Source organism: Coptis chinensis, chromosome 2 (genome assembly GCF_015680905.1).
Source record: "Coptis chinensis isolate HL-2020 chromosome 2, ASM1568090v1, whole genome shotgun sequence".
Lineage (NCBI taxonomy): Eukaryota > Viridiplantae > Streptophyta > Magnoliopsida > Ranunculales > Ranunculaceae > Coptis > Coptis chinensis.
This window is the reverse complement of record NC_141457.1, coordinates 94,268,187-94,287,202: the sequence shown is the minus strand read 5'-3', so window position 1 is coordinate 94,287,202 and position 19,016 is coordinate 94,268,187. Positions and strand designations below refer to the sequence as shown.

The 19,016-nt window shown below is 36.1% G+C and overlaps 5 protein-coding genes, 1 long non-coding RNA gene and 1 pseudogene across 8 annotated transcripts in view; 2 read left to right on the top strand and 5 right to left on the bottom strand.

Annotated features, from left to right (window-relative positions):
• Window positions 1-19,016, bottom strand: part of LOC147519142 (uncharacterized) — a 101,502-nt gene that overhangs the window by 72,028 nt on the left and 10,458 nt on the right.
• On the top strand, window positions 1,246-3,936 carry LOC147519150 (vacuolar protein sorting-associated protein 2 homolog 2-like; annotated as a pseudogene). Its single transcript, XR_015212008.1, has 11 exons — window positions 1,246-1,404; window positions 1,484-1,528; window positions 1,603-1,637; window positions 1,746-1,796; window positions 2,239-2,344; window positions 2,424-2,495; window positions 2,633-2,705; window positions 3,162-3,238; window positions 3,340-3,375; window positions 3,459-3,520; window positions 3,677-3,936. The product of XR_015212008.1 is annotated as a vacuolar protein sorting-associated protein 2 homolog 2-like (transcript).
• Window positions 4,116-5,950, bottom strand: LOC147519149 (uncharacterized). The gene has a single exon (XM_086590815.1). It carries the CDS (start codon window positions 5,857-5,859, stop codon window positions 4,213-4,215), a length of 1,647 nt encoding a protein of 548 aa, XP_086446941.1. The 5' UTR covers window positions 5,860-5,950; the 3' UTR covers window positions 4,116-4,212.
• Window positions 5,997-7,459, bottom strand: LOC147519148 (uncharacterized). The gene is made up of 4 exons (XM_086590818.1): window positions 7,307-7,459; window positions 7,076-7,219; window positions 6,847-6,981; window positions 5,997-6,749 (listed from the first exon to the last, which is right to left on the bottom strand). The coding sequence occupies exons 2-4, from the start codon at window positions 7,206-7,208 to the stop codon at window positions 6,070-6,072; spliced, it is 948 nt and encodes a 315-aa protein (XP_086446944.1). The 5' UTR covers window positions 7,209-7,219; window positions 7,307-7,459; the 3' UTR covers window positions 5,997-6,069.
• LOC147519147 (uncharacterized) lies at window positions 11,750-12,665 on the bottom strand. Of its 2 annotated transcripts, XR_015212055.1 has the most exons (4): window positions 12,516-12,665; window positions 12,302-12,429; window positions 12,087-12,205; window positions 11,750-11,995 (listed from the first exon to the last, which is right to left on the bottom strand). It is a non-coding gene; the product is annotated as an uncharacterized LOC147519147 (long non-coding RNA). The 2 variants fall into 2 exon arrangements; XR_015212054.1 differs by having other exon boundaries at window positions 12,302-12,574.
• On the top strand, window positions 12,844-15,039 carry LOC147519146 (small ribosomal subunit protein eS8-like). Its single transcript, XM_086595019.1, has 5 exons — window positions 12,844-12,856; window positions 13,372-13,456; window positions 13,532-13,862; window positions 14,467-14,642; window positions 14,744-15,039. Exons 1-5 carry the CDS (start codon window positions 12,844-12,846, stop codon window positions 14,826-14,828), a joined length of 690 nt encoding a protein of 229 aa, XP_086451145.1. The 3' UTR covers window positions 14,829-15,039.
• Window positions 16,044-17,818, bottom strand: LOC147519145 (uncharacterized). Its single transcript, XM_086590828.1, has 7 exons — window positions 17,663-17,818; window positions 17,475-17,579; window positions 17,339-17,400; window positions 17,163-17,246; window positions 17,047-17,078; window positions 16,863-16,944; window positions 16,044-16,456 (listed from the first exon to the last, which is right to left on the bottom strand). The coding sequence occupies exons 1-7, from the start codon at window positions 17,684-17,686 to the stop codon at window positions 16,180-16,182; spliced, it is 666 nt and encodes a 221-aa protein (XP_086446954.1). The 5' UTR covers window positions 17,687-17,818; the 3' UTR covers window positions 16,044-16,179.

Here is a 19,016-nt window from a genome sequence, read left to right as displayed (position 1 = left end):
TCATTTAAATCACCAAACGTGGCATTCTTCTGTTTCGTATAAGTTCATAATTTCATCTTCATTCTTCAGGTTCTTCATAGATATCACCCAGAAGTCTTAACAAGAAGTCCTTCGATAGGGCGGCAAGGGAAAGCTTTGCACTGCCAACAGGTAAGGAGGGTCCTTCAAAATCATCCTAGTTCAGAAGAAAGTGACAGTTTTACTCTGGTGTCGTCCCCCAAATGCTGTCAAGTTGGAAAAAATTGTTCCAAAAAGTTGGCAGAAGATGAAAAGGATCAAGAACTGGTTGGGGGGCTAAGAGGTAATGATATTTAATTGTTCAATGCTTAAAAAAGTTCTCCATCTTTAGAACTGAAAATTCTGTCTTCTTCTCGTCTTCTGTGTGGCTGACCAACAACCAGAACTAAACCTATTTCAGTGTCATGTATCTGCTAACACCTATAAGTCACACAAAGTTCACTTCAGCTTCATATCAAAGGTCCATTTGATGTCTCCTATTTATGTTTGAAATTTCCCAGTAAGATAAACTAAGACAACAACAACGTGTTGTTCGCTGTATCCTATATATGGCCCTTAGAGTTCATCCTTTTTTTTGTTGAATCAAATTGTCCATGAAGATATGTAATGGTTACTCCAATTTTTTAGTTTCAGATGGAAGGACATGCGCAACAGATGGTAGTGGGTTTCCTCCTTTCGAAAAGTTTTGCGAGTCTGCACTGCGTCGTCTTGACCTAAAACCTTCTCCGGAGATTAATATTCGTGAATCATGGATGCAAAACAAGCCTTTTGTTTTAAGTTTCCTTTGTACCGATTATTTTGTTTTAACTATACAAAATTAATGTTCATGAATCATGAATGCAAAAGGATTGGAATAAAATTATCTTCATGTTATTATACTGAAATGTTTTTTTGCATATAGATATGTCACTATAGGAGTTCAGTTTCACTTATATAAACGCTATTGTCTGAGTTTTGGTTATTTTGCCATGCAGGAACTTATAGGGCCATACTGGACAGTGGACTCTTATAGTGATCATAAAAGCTATCAATTTTGTAATCTTTGACCCATTAAATTAACAGTCTATGTTGAGTAGAAATACCCAACTTGTTATTGCACTCTGGGTTTGTTTTTCTGAAAACAAATCGAGTCCCTACGTGGGGTGGCACCAATAAAAAATGGGGTTGTTTATGAACAACTCTTAACTTTTTTAAACATTAAAAAAAGAATCCGCAACGGCTATATTGACGAAAAAGTGCAGTTTGAGAGGAGAGCTGTTTTTTAACACTCAAGTACACAAACAGTGTTGTCCTTTTTAACACTTCGCTTCTCTGGAAACAAATCTAGAAACTCAATGGCACAGAAAACAATCTTGAACATTTTCAAGAAGAAAACTTCACCAAAAGGTATTAGTTAATGGACCCACACTCGTTTGAATATTTGAGTGTGAACTAATATGAGTTTTTTTTTCTATTTTACTTGCAGAGGCGTTAAGGAGTAGCAAAAGAGAAATGTCAGTTGCAACTAGAGGTACATTTTAAGAGATTAAGACAAAAAGTTGTTTCTTTTTTATTATTTTGATTGTTTAATTGCTGTTTTCATAGGTATTGAAAGAGAGATTGCATCTTTACAATTAGAGGTATGTTATATTTGAACTTTTTATAATTGTTGTTTAGTGTGTTTTTATTAATGATGAAATTGCATTGGTAAAATGACTTCAGTTTTGCTATGGGAAAAATAATGACAGGAGAAGAAATTGGTTGCTGAGATTAAGAAGACTGCGAAAACTGGAAATGAGAAACTGAAACTATGACATTCTTTATAATCAATTGTATGTTGTAATTGGTTGATTGCAAAATGTTTCTAAAAGTATAGATTTAGAAGAATCACACGTGAATGCAAGTAATGTGACTTGTAGTTAGTTTCATATACTAGTATCAAATTGAGACTTAGTCCAACCTGCCTCAATTTGGAGTCAATTTTTGGTTGATTGTTGAGTAACCTACTGTAAATCTCATCCTATGTTTCGGATTGAATACGGTATAATAGCCTACACGTTCGTAACCCTATATATGCTCTTCAGAAAGATGCAATTTGCGGGGTTTTAAATCAGTTCAAGTCAGGATCAGTCTGGGCATGTGTTAATTTCATTGTGATGCGAGACCTGATTTGGGACCCTAGGTTCTGTATGGTGAGTTGGCGACTGAATGTCCTACGAATTAACCCTATGAATAATGCAGGCTGCCACTAGAATATTGGCTCGTCAACTTGTTAGACTACGCCGCCAGATTACTAATTTGCAAGGGGAGCCGTGCACAGATTAGAGGCGTAGCAACTCACACTCAGGTCCAGACCTTGTTACTAACTTAAAACTATATGAAACTCTGCTGGTTTCTACGTCTCTAAATGATGGTGTTTGTGGCAGGCAATGTATGCTAGTACTGCAATTTCTACTGGAATGAAAGGTGCTACAAAAGCCATGGTAGCCATGAATAAAGTATGTGTTCTTGGTGGTAGTGGCAGTGGTAGTTGAGATTGAAATCTCAATTGAACTACATATCTCAGTTTCTCAATTGTTTGAGTTTGTCTTTATGTTGCTTATTGATCAATTTTATGTCTTGGCTTGTTTCAAAGAAAATGGCACCGCTGGAAGCAAGTAAAAGTCATTAAAGAATTTCAGAAGGAGTCGTCACAAATGGACATGACTGTAAGATCCTCCTTTCCTGTCATGCACCATTTAAATGCTTCTAAGTCATGTATCATGTGGTTGTCCAAGTATTCCTTATATGAAACAGACGTTTTACATATTATAAAATGTTCCAAAACGAGTCAAGACTTGGCAAATCAATCGATAATGTTCAAAAGATAAAAGCTTTTATTGAGTTGTCGCCATAGCTTTCTTTGAGCCACTTGGGGCTTCACAGAAATTTATGGCATTTAGTGTGTCTCTGTCATGAAGATTTGGGCATAATTTTCTGATCTTAATTGTTGTTGACAAATCCGAAAGCCATTCCATAGTACCAACGTAGGATTTATTGGTGTCAAGCCATCCGAAATCTTATAGGAGTTTGGGATTTCCGAGGATACTACGAAATGTTGTCTTGTTATCGGGTTTTGTTAAGAAGTCATTGCATTGCTCTTTGTTTATGATTCTTTTTTGCAGATTGATATGCTATCGAATCAATTGATGAAACTTTGGACAAAGATGAGTTGGAGGAAACAGAAGAGCTCACCAACCAGGTTAGCAAATACCTAAGTCATCAGTCTTTTCAATATACTACAGTTACATTTAATAGAATACAACTATTATCTTTATGTGGATTTGCATGTTTTGTCTGTAGGTGCTTGACGAGATTGGTGTAGATATTGCTTCACAGGTTGGTCTTTCGATTGTTGATAACGTCCCCTTGCAGAATTTGGCCATATTTTAATATTCCTAACTCATCGGTATAATTAACAGTTATCTTCAGCTCCTAAAGGTCGGATCTCATCCAAGAAAGTAGAAAATGTTGTCTTGGCAAGGTAAATTTCATCAAGCCATATATTTAACACCAATTGGGGACTGATTAACAATTGGAAAGTGCACTGCCCTAGTTGACTTAAAGTTGCATCTACTATCATGACGTTGTTATATACTCATTATATTCTTTATATTTTAATTGATTGTGGAACATGCAGGCCTGGTTCTACTGATGTTGAAGATCTTGAGAAGAGGTTGGCTTCGCTTCGTTGCATCTGAACCGTCAAGTATATCGAGTACAAGACGCCACATTTATGTAAAATAAGTAAGAAATGAAGTGAGTGCATGAAGATGTGATAGCTTATTTAGCTTTCACTAGATACATATATGTTATGTTTCTCTGTAAAATTTGAAGTGAACTGGGTGCATGCCATAACCATTTATAGCAGTAGAAGTGACCTGAAGTAAACTTTTTTTACTTCGTGTGATGAATAGTAATAGAAGTAGCAACATTAATTAGAAACAAAATGAGCTAAAGTAATCACCCACAACTTATTCATGCGTAGATCACTCCTTCAACCTTCAGCGCTCTTCGGTGTAATTATGTAGGTTGTGATGTTTAATGAACAAGCTGCATTGGTCATTCAAGCTATGCCATAAGAAAATAAGAAAAATTGCATTCCCCTGATTAAATAATATATGTGACAACCGGTACTTGGAATGTCAAATTGCCAAGCTGTTCAAATATATTGGATTACTTTGAACAAAATGGAAATATGAAGCTCAAGCATGCATCAATGAAATTGAACCACAATCCACGCCAATTGGGGTTGACATAGAGAACAATTACAAATCCAAGCAAGAACACGACATAAGTAGCTGCAAAACTTGAAAGGAAACTGATAGGATCAATACCAAACTTCTCTGCGAGTCCAGCTTGTCTGAGTGTCACTGAAATGACTGAATCTTTTGAGGTGTTGCATTGCTTTTGCAAAGGTAGTCCACAAAGAGACGGGTTGCCCTCGTAACTAGATACATCAAATGTGCTGAACTGCGCTTTATCTGGAACCCGACCAGATAAATTGTTGTAGGCCACAATGAAGACCTCCAAAGTGTTTATACCAATAAGCTCTGATGGAATCTGTCCACTCAATTTGTTGTGAGAAAGATCCATGCTCTCTAATTTCTTTAGATCTGACAAGATTTTTGGAATTGATCCTGTTAACTGATTGTGGGACAAATTAAAAGCACGGATTTCAATTAGAGCTCCTATTTCGTGCGGTATGTCACCAGTGAATTCGTTGCATGACAAGTCCATGCCAGCCATGAAATTAAGAATGTCGCCTCTGTAAAAATCAAGCCTACTTTTTGTCATGAACTCGACTTCTTCTTGTTCTTGGTATTGAACAGGTGAAACAAAAGAGTCCGTGGCTTCTACAAAATGACTCGGGTACGTATACGTATCTACGCCATAATTAAGTTGTCTTTGATTGTGAAATGCAGGTTCAACAGTTCCATTCTTTCCAAATGTGATGTTGCTGAAGCATGGAGGTATTGGTCCAATAAACGCGTTATGGGAAAGATCCAGTATAAGTATCTTATTCAGCTGACAAAATTCATGGGGAATTGAACCACTCAAATGATTTCCTTTCAAAAGAATAATTCTCAGATTCGAAAGTAAGGCAAGCCAAGAGGGGATGCTACCAGATAAGTTGTTATGTTTAAGGTCTAATGTCTTTAATTTTGGGCTTTTGAGTAATGCCTCTGGCATTAATCCTGTGAGATTATTTACTTGCAAGTGCATATATTCCAAGGATGCCAAGTTCAGACAAGAAGGTATGGGGCCTGAAAGGTAGTTTTGAGAAAGGTCTAAAAAAACTAAATTAACTAAGTTGCAGAACTCTAATGGAATGGGACCAACAAAGGAATTAGTGTGCAGGACAAGTACCGTTAACTCTGTTAAATTACCTATCCAAGTAGGAATTTCACCCGATAAACGGTTTCGGCTTAGGTCCAATGTCATTAGTTGAGACGGATGAGACGGAGTAAGATTTGGGATATTTCCAGTGAATTGATTACCATTGAGACGAAGAGTCATCAAGAACGAAATGTTAAAAAGTTTAGGAGATATTTGACCATCTAGTCTATTATTTGATAGTATCAATTCTGATAAGCGACTACTCATGGCCAAACTCTCTGGTATTTCTCCTGAGAAGTTATTATTCGACAAATCTAAAACCCACAAGCCATCTATGTTACCCAGTGAGCTTGGAATTCTACCTTCTAATCTATTTTTAGACAAATTTAGAATCGACAGGCTTGGAAATATGTCACTGATATTTGTTGGAAGTTTCCCTTGAATTTGATTTTTGGAGATATCAATCGCGGTTAAGTTCACCATACGACTAGATGGAAATAGAATATCACCGTTAATTGAGTTGTTTGCTAAATTTAAATCATTTAACAGTGAATTATTTTCAAATAACCAGGTGGGGAACTTTCCATGTAAGTTGTTGACGTGTTAAGGTTACAGTTTGATAAAAGGAGAACCTTCAATTGATTTTTTTGATTAGCCATGTAAGATAGGGAACTCTGATCAAACTGGTTTCGACTAAGTGAAATATATTCTAGGGATGTCTCCTGAGAAATTATTATTCGACAAATCCAAAGTCCCCAAGTCTTTTATGTTAGAAAAAGTTGGAATTCTACCTTCTAAGCTATTTTTAGACAAATTTAGAATCCGCAGGCTTGGAAATATGTCACTGATATTTGTTGGAAGTTTCCCTTGAATTTGATTTTGGGAGATATCAATCGCGGTTAAGTTCACCATAGGACTAGATGGAAATAGAATATCACCATTAATTGAGTTGTTTGCTAAATTTAAACTATTTAACAGTGAATTATTTTCAAATAACCAGGTGGGGAACTTTCCATGTAAGTTGTTATGGGAGAGGTCTACTGATCTCAAGTCATACTGGTTATGGAGAAAGTTTAGAAGGTCACTTGTTGACGTGTTAAGGTTACAGTTTGATAAAAGGAGAACCTTCAATTGATTTTTTGGATTAGCCATGTAAGATAGGGAACTCTGATCAAACTGGTTTCCACTAAGTGAAATGTAGTCTAAAGATGTCAGGTTAGATAGAAGAGATGAAGGAATGTTTCCACTCAGTTGATTATCAGAGAAGTCTACCATTCTAAGAGACGTCAAATTATTGAGACATGGAGGAAGGATCCCTTCAAACTTGTTCCCACTAAGATCTAGCTCCTGAAGCTTCGTCAATTCACAAAATCCTATAAAGAATATATGAGAGATTATATGAGAGAATATAAACCATGTTATCCAAAAAGACAAGTCAATGAAAGTGTCATTGACTTGACGGAGATTTACCTGAGTCGTTGATATTCGTACGATGCAAGGATAAACTCTCAAGAGAAGTCAAAGACAATATTGATGGAGGAATCTTCCCTGAGAAGTTGTTCCCACTCAAATCTAAGAACTTCAGCATGCTCAAATTTCTCAAATCTAAAAAAAGGTGATTCAAAGTTAAGAGTTATTAAAATCCCAAAAGACTAGATATTAAAATCGTGAAAGCGCCATTGACTTAGTAGAGGTTTACTTGATATGGAGTCTTCTTTGATATTCGTTCCACTCAAGGATAAAGCCTCCAGAGAACTCAAAGACAATATTGATGGAGGAATCCTCCCCAAGAAGTTGTTCCAACTCACAGTTAAGATCTTCAATTTGCTCATATTTCTCAAATCTAAAAAATTGATTCAAAAGGTTAGAATTGTCAAATATTACATACTCTAAATGAAATTTTAGTTATGGAGATTTCTGAACCATTTACCAGGGAAGTCATCTAGGTTATTCCAGCTTAAATCTAGGAATTCCAAGTTGCTCAAATTTGTTAACACTGTAGCAAAAATAATGAAACGCGTGAATTAATAATCAATTATAGATGTATTCCCGATTCAGAAAGCTTATTCATGTGGCAGCAAATCAATAAGAATGAATTATTGTTAAGCTTATTCAAAGTCCGATAATGACCCTACTAATTGATTATTGTTAAGAATAAGAGTCTTAATAGATTTGAGTTCGCCCAGAAACGGAACAGTGCTCGTGTCACTTTTGTTGGAAAAGAGCACTTTTGTTGGAATTGAAGGTGCAGTATTGCTCTTGTTGACGAATCGGTTATATCTTAAATCCAAGACCTCCAATTTTTTCAAGTTGGACAATCTCTCAAGATCTACAGGTATAGCATAGGGAAATAAAAATTAATTAGTTGGAAATGGTTGGAAGTCTAAGGGCCACGCCGTTTGTTAAGTGCAAAAATGAAGAGTCATTCGTATTTACCTTCAATTGTCCAATTAACGTAATTTGTTGATAAGTCTAGATGTTGCAGCTCTTCAAAAGGAGTATATAAGGATACATCTAGAAATCGATCGTCAAAAAGATATATAGACGCAAGAGAGAGTTGGGTCACTCTACCAGTAGTATTACTACACTTAACGCTTTCCCAAGTACAACAATCACTTGTTTTGTCATCAGCCCAAGTGCAAAAATGGGGGGTAGGATATTCATTATCTGTACGAAGACAATCCGTAGAATTCCATTTGGTTGAAGCTTTTATTTTCCATAGAGCAACTCTTTCCTCTTCCAAACAACCCAAGCATCCATTGTAATGAAATATTGCAAAGAAAACAAACATACAAATAGTCCAAGGCCATGAATTCATTATTGTATGAAGGGAGAAAATAGGATTTTTATAGTTGACATCCAAATTCACATAAACCTTCAATCCAATGACTAAGAGAGAATCAGCCGTGGCAAATTCAAAAGTCAGATCTAAGAGAGAAATGTGAGATTAATTCCAATTTGATTTGGGCCGGTATTGAAATCTGGTAATACAAAAGTTATTGCAGTCTTCCATTATTGGAGAGTATCAAGGATAGCTGTTAATTGGTGTAATAATAGGATTGGAAATTCACCTTTTACTGTAAGCATGTATTTGTAACTCTTAAAAAGAGATGGATGAAGAGAAAATTAAAAGAAAAAAAAAATGATATATATACACTTGGCTCCTAAAATGATTTTAAATAAGTATCAAATCTAAAACAACACACAAATTCATTTACAAAATGGTTTAAAACTTAATCTTTTGTGTATATGATCTACTAACTATAAATAACATCTCTACAAAAATTCAACTCGTTTGATATCCTCTAACTTAGATAAAAATTGTTGTCCACTTTAAAAAAAATATCTAATGGTCTAGAAATGTCTAGTTTTTGTAATCATCTTTTGCCAATATTAAAAATTGTCAAACAAGTTGAATTTTTGTAGAAATATTATTTGTGGTTTTGTAGGATTTAGTATTATTCTTATTTATTGGGTGTCTTATCTCTCCCCTGCGTCGTATGACTTCCATCCTAATTCCGTTAGTATTCCAAAATTATTCTTCAAAAAGAGTCGTTATTATATTTTGTCTTTTTCCTATTTACACTTGAAAAAAAATTATTGTTAAATATCCGGTATATCTTTGGTTCAGGGGTAATTTTGGTATTAGATGAAATACCAACGGAACTAGGATGGAAGTCAGACGGCGCTGGGGGGTGGGGGGAATCGTGATGTTTATAAATATGGGAGGTTTATTATAAACTGGTGACAAATGCAAGGGGTTTAAACAAATGAACCCATGAAACAAAGTATGGAGGAGAAAGAGGGAAAATAAGATGCCCAATAAATAAAAATAATACTAAATCCCAGGCACACTTTTTGTTTCATATTTATTTTTGTTCAATTTATTGTTAATCATGCAAATAAAACTCACTTTATTTAGTTTCCTTTTAGAGACAAATCTCTTATTAGCAATGATTAATATGTATGGACACATTTTATCGAAAAAAAAAAATATGTATGGACACATGGCAATACACTATGTATTAGACCTACATGCCCACATACAAAACTCCCAACATCAGGGCCGGGCCTAGGCCTATGTTGTCTAAGGCTTTGCATATGGCTCCCAATATAAACAAAAAAAAGGCCCTGGGAAGTTCTTAAAAGCCCACTATAGTATTAGAAATCCAGACAAAAACCCAATTTTTCAGACTTTGCATTGGGCCTTTTCTATGCCCACATACTAAATTTTTCGTGACTATAAGTGATTGCTAGACTCTGTTTTGTTAGATGACTTGTCTTGACTCTTGATATAAGATATTACTTGAGATTTTGAAGTCTTAGAACCTATAAGAGGTTATTAGGAGTTGAGACTATTCAAACTTGCCCTGCCCCACATACTAAATTTTTCATGACTATAAGTGATTGCTAGACTCTGTTTTGTTAGATGACTTGTCTTGACTCTTGACTCTCAATATAAGATATTACTTGAGACTTTGAAGTCATAGAACGTATAAGAGCATTCCCAATGCAAGTGGAATTTTTCCCCTTCTTATCACCTCCACGTAGGCAGTTTATCCCCCTCTTTTCACCGTTTTGGTGAAAAGTAAGGTGAAGTTGCGCAATGTAAAGGGAAAAAAAAATCTCGGACGGGATGTTGGATTCGTCTGGAGGCTTTTTGATCGATACGGAATGTAACATCTCGTTTGGTATTTTGTCTGAGGTTAAAAAAAAAACTGAAAAAATCGAAAATACACACGAGACAGAATGAAACATTACGTAAAAAAAACCGATTTTTTTTAAAAAAAACACACGAGACGGAATCCAACATCCCGTCCGAAGATATCAAGTCAGCCACTATCTCAGTTGAATGTTTCACCTTGGTTCCAACTTAGGAAAATAGACACCAGTTATTCACTTTTGCATTGGGCACTGGTTTTCCACAAAATAGAGATGACTATTTTCACAAACCCTCCATTTTCACTTGCATTGGGAATGCTCTAAGAGTTGAGACTATGCAAACTTGACAATTGGTTAAAGTGATATTAAGAGGAAGGAAATAAGAATTGAAAAGTGAATTATTGGATGCCACATCCTATTGTCAACATCACATCCAATTTTTCCAAGTCCTGTGGAATTTGCAATTGTGTCTATTTCAATCATTAGAACGACAACAACCGAACATGACTTACTCTACGAAGAAGAAATCCTCCGCAACCCCTTCTCATTAGATCATGAGTCATAATTGGATAGCCCACTTAGCCCGGCCCATTATAGACCTTTTATTTTTTGGTAACTGGCCCATTATAGACCTACTCTCCTCACCCAAAAACTAATAAAAGACATATTTTCCCCCCGAGTTACGTTATCCACTAGCTGCCTTTTGTTCCGTTTTTAAGCATCAGCTGAAGCAAAATACACCACTTTGGGAGTTGAATCCGTCTGTTTACATGAATTAGGAGTTTTTAGGTTGTGCCTCGTGTTTGATTGAGTTGCTACACTTTTCACAAACCAGGAGAGACATTGTTTCCACTTGGTTTGTATATATATACTTGTAAGTTGTATGTGCGTACTGAAAGAATGTGCTTGCAACTGTACTTGAAACTCTCTCGGATAGGAATATTGGAATCCAAATCAGTATAGAAATCAGCAATATTATTTAGGAAAGTTTGAAGGAGCTATATTTTACCGTCGTTCCTTTTGCAAAAGATATATTTTGGTTTCAATCGGTCGACATTATACCATGGACTATGGAAGATTCTCGTGCAGTTAACAAGATTTAATACAACACCAAATGCAAACACTCCACACTACCATCTTCGGGCCATTGCCGAGTAATCTATCAACGAAAGAACCAAAGGGAAGATGAAATAAGATGACACAATAACGCCACACCGCCAAAAATCTGGGAATTAGGCCCGCTCTGATTACTCACGAAGTGTCCATATATTTGGTATGCAGATTAGTTTCAATGCCAACTAAGCAATTTCCCCGGAAGGTACAAGCCTTCCGACAGAATCTGGATCCCTCAAAAATCTTGGGCAACCTACTGGAAAATGTTCCACATGATTTGGGCCTTGCAGACTAATCAGTTGAGCGCTGAAAGAAAACGCAAACCATTTTAGAGTAGTCAGAATTCTGAGGTATCACCTTCGTCATTCTTCCTCAATAATCAAGATCTTCCATCTAACGGGATTCATCATGGCACAAATTTCACATCTGAGCATTGGATTGCATTGCAGTACATAAGACCCTAACAAATGACATCTGGTTTCAAAGGGAAAAACCAAGCAGAAGACACTAAATTTCAAGACTCCGCCCCTTGAGCAGAGGGGAGCAAGTAAAGCGAAAGAAAATATGAATTACCCATTCATGAATAATCAGAAATACGTAATGAGAAAATATCCTTTTCATCAATAATCAGAAATATGTGACATAAATATCCTTTTATCAATAATCAGAAGAGTTTTACAAAGACTCTAAACTCCAGACCGTAACCCTACCAACTGCAAAGATTAAGAAATATTGCGACTCTAACTACTAAGACGTCAAACAGAAGGCATCCAATGAACTGAACACAGTTGTCCATCACACCTCACTGTCAATGCTTGAGCTCTGCTGCCTATGATGCTGCTTTCTGCGGATAGATAATATTCATCAATAGAACAATCAACTTAAACCAAAGAAAAGTAGCCCTCACAATTTTTCATTGAAGGTCTGCAACTTACATTAGTATCAAGTGTTTCTAATTTGCTCATCTTGGCAAATATGTTGCCATAAAACTGAGCGTCCTTATTGTACTCCTTCATTTTTTTCCTTCAAGACTTTATACTCAAGCTTTACGTCCCTGTTTCAACAAAGATTCCACCCCAACATACATTCAGTCAATAGACAATGGACATCAACGAATTAGCCGGTACAATGAAAAAGGCATAATACATACCTGTTGTTGGGATCAATTTCCGACACCTTCTTAATATCAATCTCAGCAAGGTCCAAATCAGCCAGCTGGATGTAAGCTTGGGCTCGTCTATAGAGTGCCTTGACATTCGTACTCTCAAGTTCTAGTACCTACAATATTATTAATGGAACATTAATCCTCAGGCCCCTTGCTTTGATGCGATTTGAGTTGTAGGTATAAGTTGGTCCGCAGTTACCTTTGTGCAAAGCTTCTCTGCCTGTTTGTAGTCCTTTAACTTCAGCTTGCAAGCAACAAAAGATCAACAAAATTCATAATGCGATATGCACAACAAAGACTAGCAAGCAACAAAAGATCAACCTTCCACTGTATTTTCACAATGAAACAAAAGAACAATGCACATCTTTACTTAGGTAGAAACTTCAAATCCATTTCAAAATCAACAATTTTCTTCCATAGGCAAGGAATATCACAGACCAGTACCAGATATATATATGTTTGTTTGCATGATAAAAAGTTGTTCTCAAACATATTTATCTACAGTCGCCATGGAAAATATAACACAAATGACCACTGAAGGTTATGTTAAAATATTCGAACGATTCGGACACCAGAGCGTCTCACATTTGTAAGACTGGATGTCTAAACCAGTAAGTAACGAAGGCTATAAACGAGCAATTAAACAGTTATATGATGAGTCCCAAATAGAACTGGTAAAAGAGTCCAGCTATTCAATCTTGCCTCAGGTGTGTTCAAACTCAGCTCGTGTTAAAATATGAGCTGATCCTACACATATTCTAAGGCTCCTCAGAAAACTAACAGGGCTTGAAGACAACTAGGTTTTAATTCACTACAATTCTACAGTGGTGAACTGACTGAATTACTCGGGATAAAGTATTGATTTTTATACATTGTTTATTTCATTTTATCAATGAAACTACGTTTTGCGGTTATTAGAAACCATGTTAGTAACTGACGAACATGTTTAGCAGGGTTGTATTTGTAAAATGGATGAAACCCTAAAGTTATTGGTTTACACGGTCTATTATTATGTTCTGAATGAACAAATGCCTCAATGTTTATTTGATTTGTAGACCAGAATCTCTATAGGAATGAGGCAGTTATTATCACCAGTGACACAGATACGAAGCTAATTAATAGCTCTATGAATGAACTGTGGTATATTGCTCAGATAGACGAATCTTGTATTTCTACTTCACTTTATTTATTTAACTGTTTCATTTTTCTGTCAAGGTATGAGCTCGGTCGCCAGCCTGCTAACACTAAGCTCTCCAGCAACAAAACTGTGAGAAGAATTCGTGTCAGGGGAGGCAATGTTAAGATGAGGGCTCTCAGATTGGACACTGGAAACTTCTCATGGGGCAGTGAGGCTGTCACTAGGAAGACCCGTCTTCTTGATGTGGTTTACAATGCCTCTAACAATGAGCTTGTCAGGACTCAGACTTTGGTGAAGAGCGCCATCATTCAAGTAGACGCTGCACCATTTAGGCAGTGGTATCTTCAGCACTATGGGGTAGAAATTGGCAGGAAGAAGAAATCCGCTGCCAAGAAGGAAGGTGCTGAGGTATAGTTTTTATCCTAGTTATTATGATGTTGTGGATTTCTGCTGATGACTATTTATACTGGATGACTACACCCTTAATACTTGGAAGATTATTTGTATTTGTAGTAACTGTTTTCTGTTCTTCTTGGCTTGTGGGTGTCGAGTGATAACGTTTTACCTAGGGAGATTGATTTCATGCTAGAACATCTATTTGTATGGTTCGTAGAACAGCTGTATTATAGTTTAGGAATGTCTTGTATTTTCTAGTCTTGAAATGTAGCTGTCGAATCTTTGCAGTACATCTGTTTGAAATTTAGCAATGTCTGATCTTTTGTCAACTTGTGCATGCAATCTAGTTTTTCTCAGAATCTTTTGGGGCAAATAACCAGTAGAGAGAATGATGAGTGTTTGAGGAGTTGTCGATTTTTTTGTCTGATTTTATAAAATATTTTCAAATTGCAAGATTTGTTGGTGTCGATGTCTTCATATTTGAGCTCTCTAATTGTGACCTTAAATTAGGAATGATTTTACATTTATATTACTGGTATTCGAACCTTCACACTTCGTACATGTTGGTTATGATTGATTCATGAATGTTCCTCTTTCAGATACAATTTTAGTATAATCATGGTATGGTGAGGCTGCTGTAGAAGAAGTTAAGAAGAGTCAGCATGTGCTTAGGAAACTGGAGAAGCGCAAGGAAGAGCAGAAACTGGATTCTCACATCGAAGAGCAGTTTGGTGGTGGCAGGCTGCTGGCCTGTATCTCTTCCCGCCCTGGTCAGTGTGGCAGAACTGATGGGTGAGTAGCACAACGTACTAGCTTTCATGTGTTTTATTGTATTAATTGCTTTTCTCTCTTGTTTAAATAGATTAATATCTTAATAATTTTCTTTTGTGTAGATACATCTTGGAGGGAAAGGAGCTTGAGTTCTACATGAAAAAGCTCCAGAGGAAAAAGGGCAAGGGCAGTGCTGGTGCTGCATAAGCAGAGAATTTTTTTTTTTTTATCATTTAATTTCCTATGAGATTTCAGCAACTTAATGTTTAGACAATGGTTTTGTTTTTCTTTTGCGTAGTGAATATTATGGATGATACAGAATCATTCTATGGATATTTTCAACATTCTGCTTCTGATTTAATTGCTAATTTTGTGTACTCTTGAATTTAAGTTGTGAATGTGTTTACATGGTTCAGTTTATCTGTGGTGGCACTGATACTTTCATGTGAATTATGTTATGTGGAATTGTGGATCAAGTTATACAGACTACATTTATCATGTTTAAAATACAAACATTAAATAACACTACCCATTGTGGTATATGTCAGCAGTTGTGAAAATATCTTATGAGGTATCTTATAATCGTCATTGTACAATTGATCAGATAATTCTGTAGTTCTGTAAAGGATTTGGCTTTACTTTTACAAGGGAGATGTGGCTGAGAAATGCAGGGCGCTAGGTGTTTGCTTCAAATTTTGTGACCTGCATTTTGTTAGATGCCTTGTAATGGTTATGACATACCTATTTCTCCAATTTTGTGACCTGCTATTTTTTTTTTTTTTCTTGGTGGTATTTTCATTATCTTGCAAGTGATAGATGTTTGCGGAATGTATTCCAGAAAATGAGCTCAGTGGGGAAAAGTCTTTTGACCGTTGTCTGTATTAAAGGTCCAATGAGTGGCATTTTTATGAGAGGGTTCAGTTAAACAGTTAGGCTGTGTTTTTGAAAGATGCTATTTGTAGATATCCGCCTCTTCTCTTGCTCCAACCTGCGTCTCATTCATTTGTCTCAATATGAGTACAGCCAAATCCCTTCTAGCGTTGCTTTTTATGTACCAGATTTATATGCGATGATCTCAATACTGGTTTTAGTCGTTAAACTAAGTAGTTGTGAGACCTAACAAGAGATGTTGCACCGTAATCTATCACATTTCTACAGAGTACTTCATAAAAACCACAAAAAAACAGGTCTCTGTTGTGACAAGGGCCTCTCAAGGCAACATTGCAACTGCAGCAGCTCAGGTGGAGAAGCCAATAAAAAAGATGGAAGCAAAACTTTTGGCAGTTGAATTAGCAGTGAGTGTAGCCAAGCATGAAGGATTAACTGTAGCTATATCTGATGGAGAATTAAAAAGAGTGATGCAGCTTCTGGCAGAACCAGATGGAAGTTTCGATTGGTATTGGAGACCGATTGTGGACCACATTAAACTTTAATTGACTAATTTTACTTATTTGCTAATTTCATAGTAATCTCAGACGTTTTCCTAGGACTAGGCTTTTTCTATTAGCCCGAGAGTCTCTCTTCCAAATTCCAATTCATTTCCTTCTACAAGATACACTTAATTATAGTACATTGGCAGTATGTAGTTAAGCTTCGTTGGTATGCACCATTGATATTCGTATGTACTGGCAGTGTGCATTACTAACTCAGACATCACCATTCCTAGAGCAGTTCTCATAGATATCTTCATTGCTGCTTCAATTTCTTTAGTTGATTCCAACGCCATCGAATTGGCAGCCGCAACCACCGCGGCAACAGTTCCCAGTTTTGCAGAACCATTCCCACTTAATGAATCTACAGCTTCTTTATGAGCCTTTAGCACTAATTGTGTTGCCCTGTTTGGAGGTTTCACAAACAGTAGCAAATAAGAACATGTTAGGTGAAATTGAAAAAGAAAAAAAAGGGGTGGTGTGTGTGTGCGCAGGGGGAGGGGGTGTCCAGTAAAGTTGAAGTAACGAACAATTTAATCTTTGATCTGAAACGTATTGCATTGTGTCATACATGCTTTGACAAAGTTCAACCAATCAAATAAACATCATAAGTGAAATTATATACAATAAAATTGTAAATAGTTCCGTAGCTTGTGTGTTCCAAGTAACATATGTAGCAAAGATACAGACAAGTGTATTCAACTCTAGTCACCAATACAAGTGCAAGTGTCAGAGATGTATTCACCACCTAAAACAGACAATACAATATTTAGCGCAATACAGCGCCAAGTAAAAAGAAAAGTAAGCTTACTGTAGCGTTGATACCCATGCTTTCGCAGCACCAGGAGTTTCTGCACATAAGAAATAATCCTTTTTCTGCGGGGTTCCAATATCTAGTAAGTTAGTTAAGAATCCTTAGTAATACATCCAACTGAAAACTGCAAAAGAAAAATCCTTCTCTATATTGCCAATGAAATAATTATTCATGAGGATACAGAAACAGCAACCATCATACTTGGGCAGTCCACTGTAAAACGACCCGAGATACGAAATCACTTTAAAATTCATAAAAGCAGGTCCTTAAAACAAAAAGACAGAATGCCAAACTTACTGGAAGTTTACAGGAGATAAGCTGATTGTGCTATTTGCATCAAATGTAATGGTTCCCTTCACAATTGACTCATTTCTCCTCGTCCTAAGTACAAAATTACCATGAATAAAAAAAAATGTAACACAATGTGAACATATCAATAGTTCTTCTTCAAAATTATTAATAAAGTAGCATACTTGTATTCCATTTTTCCAGTGGTTGGGTCCAAAATCACCCACCGCTCGTTCCATTTCCTTAGCTGTTCAAGGGGCGAGAGAATAATAAGTAAATAACTTTAAAGAAAACAAATTGGTTCAATTGATAATTTTTTACCGTTTCGGAGCGTTTTAGAAGTGGGCCCTGTAAGAAATTCCTTCCGGAATTTGACGATAGCTGTCGTTTGATCTTTTCCAAGCTATTCTCACTATCTCCACCTCTCTGCCCAATACCAAATTGATAACAAATTAACAAACTTTTTGAATATATGATTGCTTAATTGTAATTATTAATGTAAAACTTACTGGAGAAGATGCATTTGAGGCCATGGATAAAGAAAATTTGAAAAACGTGAGTAGTTTTGAGAGATTGATAAATTAGAGTCAATATTTCGCGGGAGTGAGAAGATGAAATTTTATGTGTCGAAATGTCAAACTGGAAGGTGAAGGAATTTGGTAGCGGGTCAAAATATTTTGACTGGTAGGAGGAGCACAATTCGAGTTGCATATATACAACACCTTTCCTGAAAACAATGCACTTGGTTTTAGAAAAGAAACAGGAAGAATGTCACGACTAAGAGCATTCCCAATGCAGGTGGATATGGTCCAAAACTTTTGGCCAATGCAAAGGTGAATATCAATGTGACTATTTTCTTAAGTCAAAACGAGGGTAAAACCTTCAACCGAGATAGTGGCTGAGTTGTGAACTTCAAACGGGATGTTGGATTCTGTCTCGTGTGTGTGTGTTTTTTTTTTAAATAATTGGGTTTTTTTTTCGGACAGAATGTTTAATTCCGTCTCGTGTGTTTTCGACTTTTTTTGTCGGTTTTTTTTTTAACTTCAGACAGGATGTTTCATTCCGTCCAGCGCGTTTTTTTTTTTTTACATTCAAACGGAATCCAACATCCCGTCCGAAATTAATTTTCACATTTGCATTGGGCAGTCTCACCTTGCTTTTCACCAAAATGGTGGAAAAGAGAGAAAATACTACCTACGTGGAGGTGAATAATAGTGGCTTGCATTGGGAATGTTTTTTTTTTTTAGGAATTTGGGAATGCTCTAATGTAGTAATGTGTATGATGTTTTGATAATTGAATTTGAATGAAGGGTAAATTAGCGATACCTCCCCCCCACACACACACACATTTAAAGATCACTTTTGTGATACCCCTCACATTTGAAGATCATTTATGATACCCCCACATTTTCAACTTCTGTTAGTCAACAGTTAGCGGACCAAGTCAAACCGTTAAAAAAAAACTAAAAAACTAAAATAAAAATTGACCTAATTAAATAGTGGAGATTACCAAAGTACCCCTCCACTAAACTGACCATTTAACTTCAAGATTTTTAAATCGAACACACAATAACATGTATTTAATAACTTCACTTTAAATCAGTTGCAATTGTTGCAAATTTAATAGTATCACTATAAATAATTTGGCAATTGTTTTAAATTTTGGTAGTATGGTTTTGAGAGGAGAACGATTAAAAAATAAAAAATAAATAAATAAATAAATAAAATAAAATAAAGAGAGAGGAGGGCGACTGTGACGGTAGCAGCATAGATGGATCTAGGGGTATTTTGGTAACCTCCACTATTTAATTAGGTCGACTTTTATTTATTTATTTTTATTTTTTAGTGTTTGACTTGGTCAAC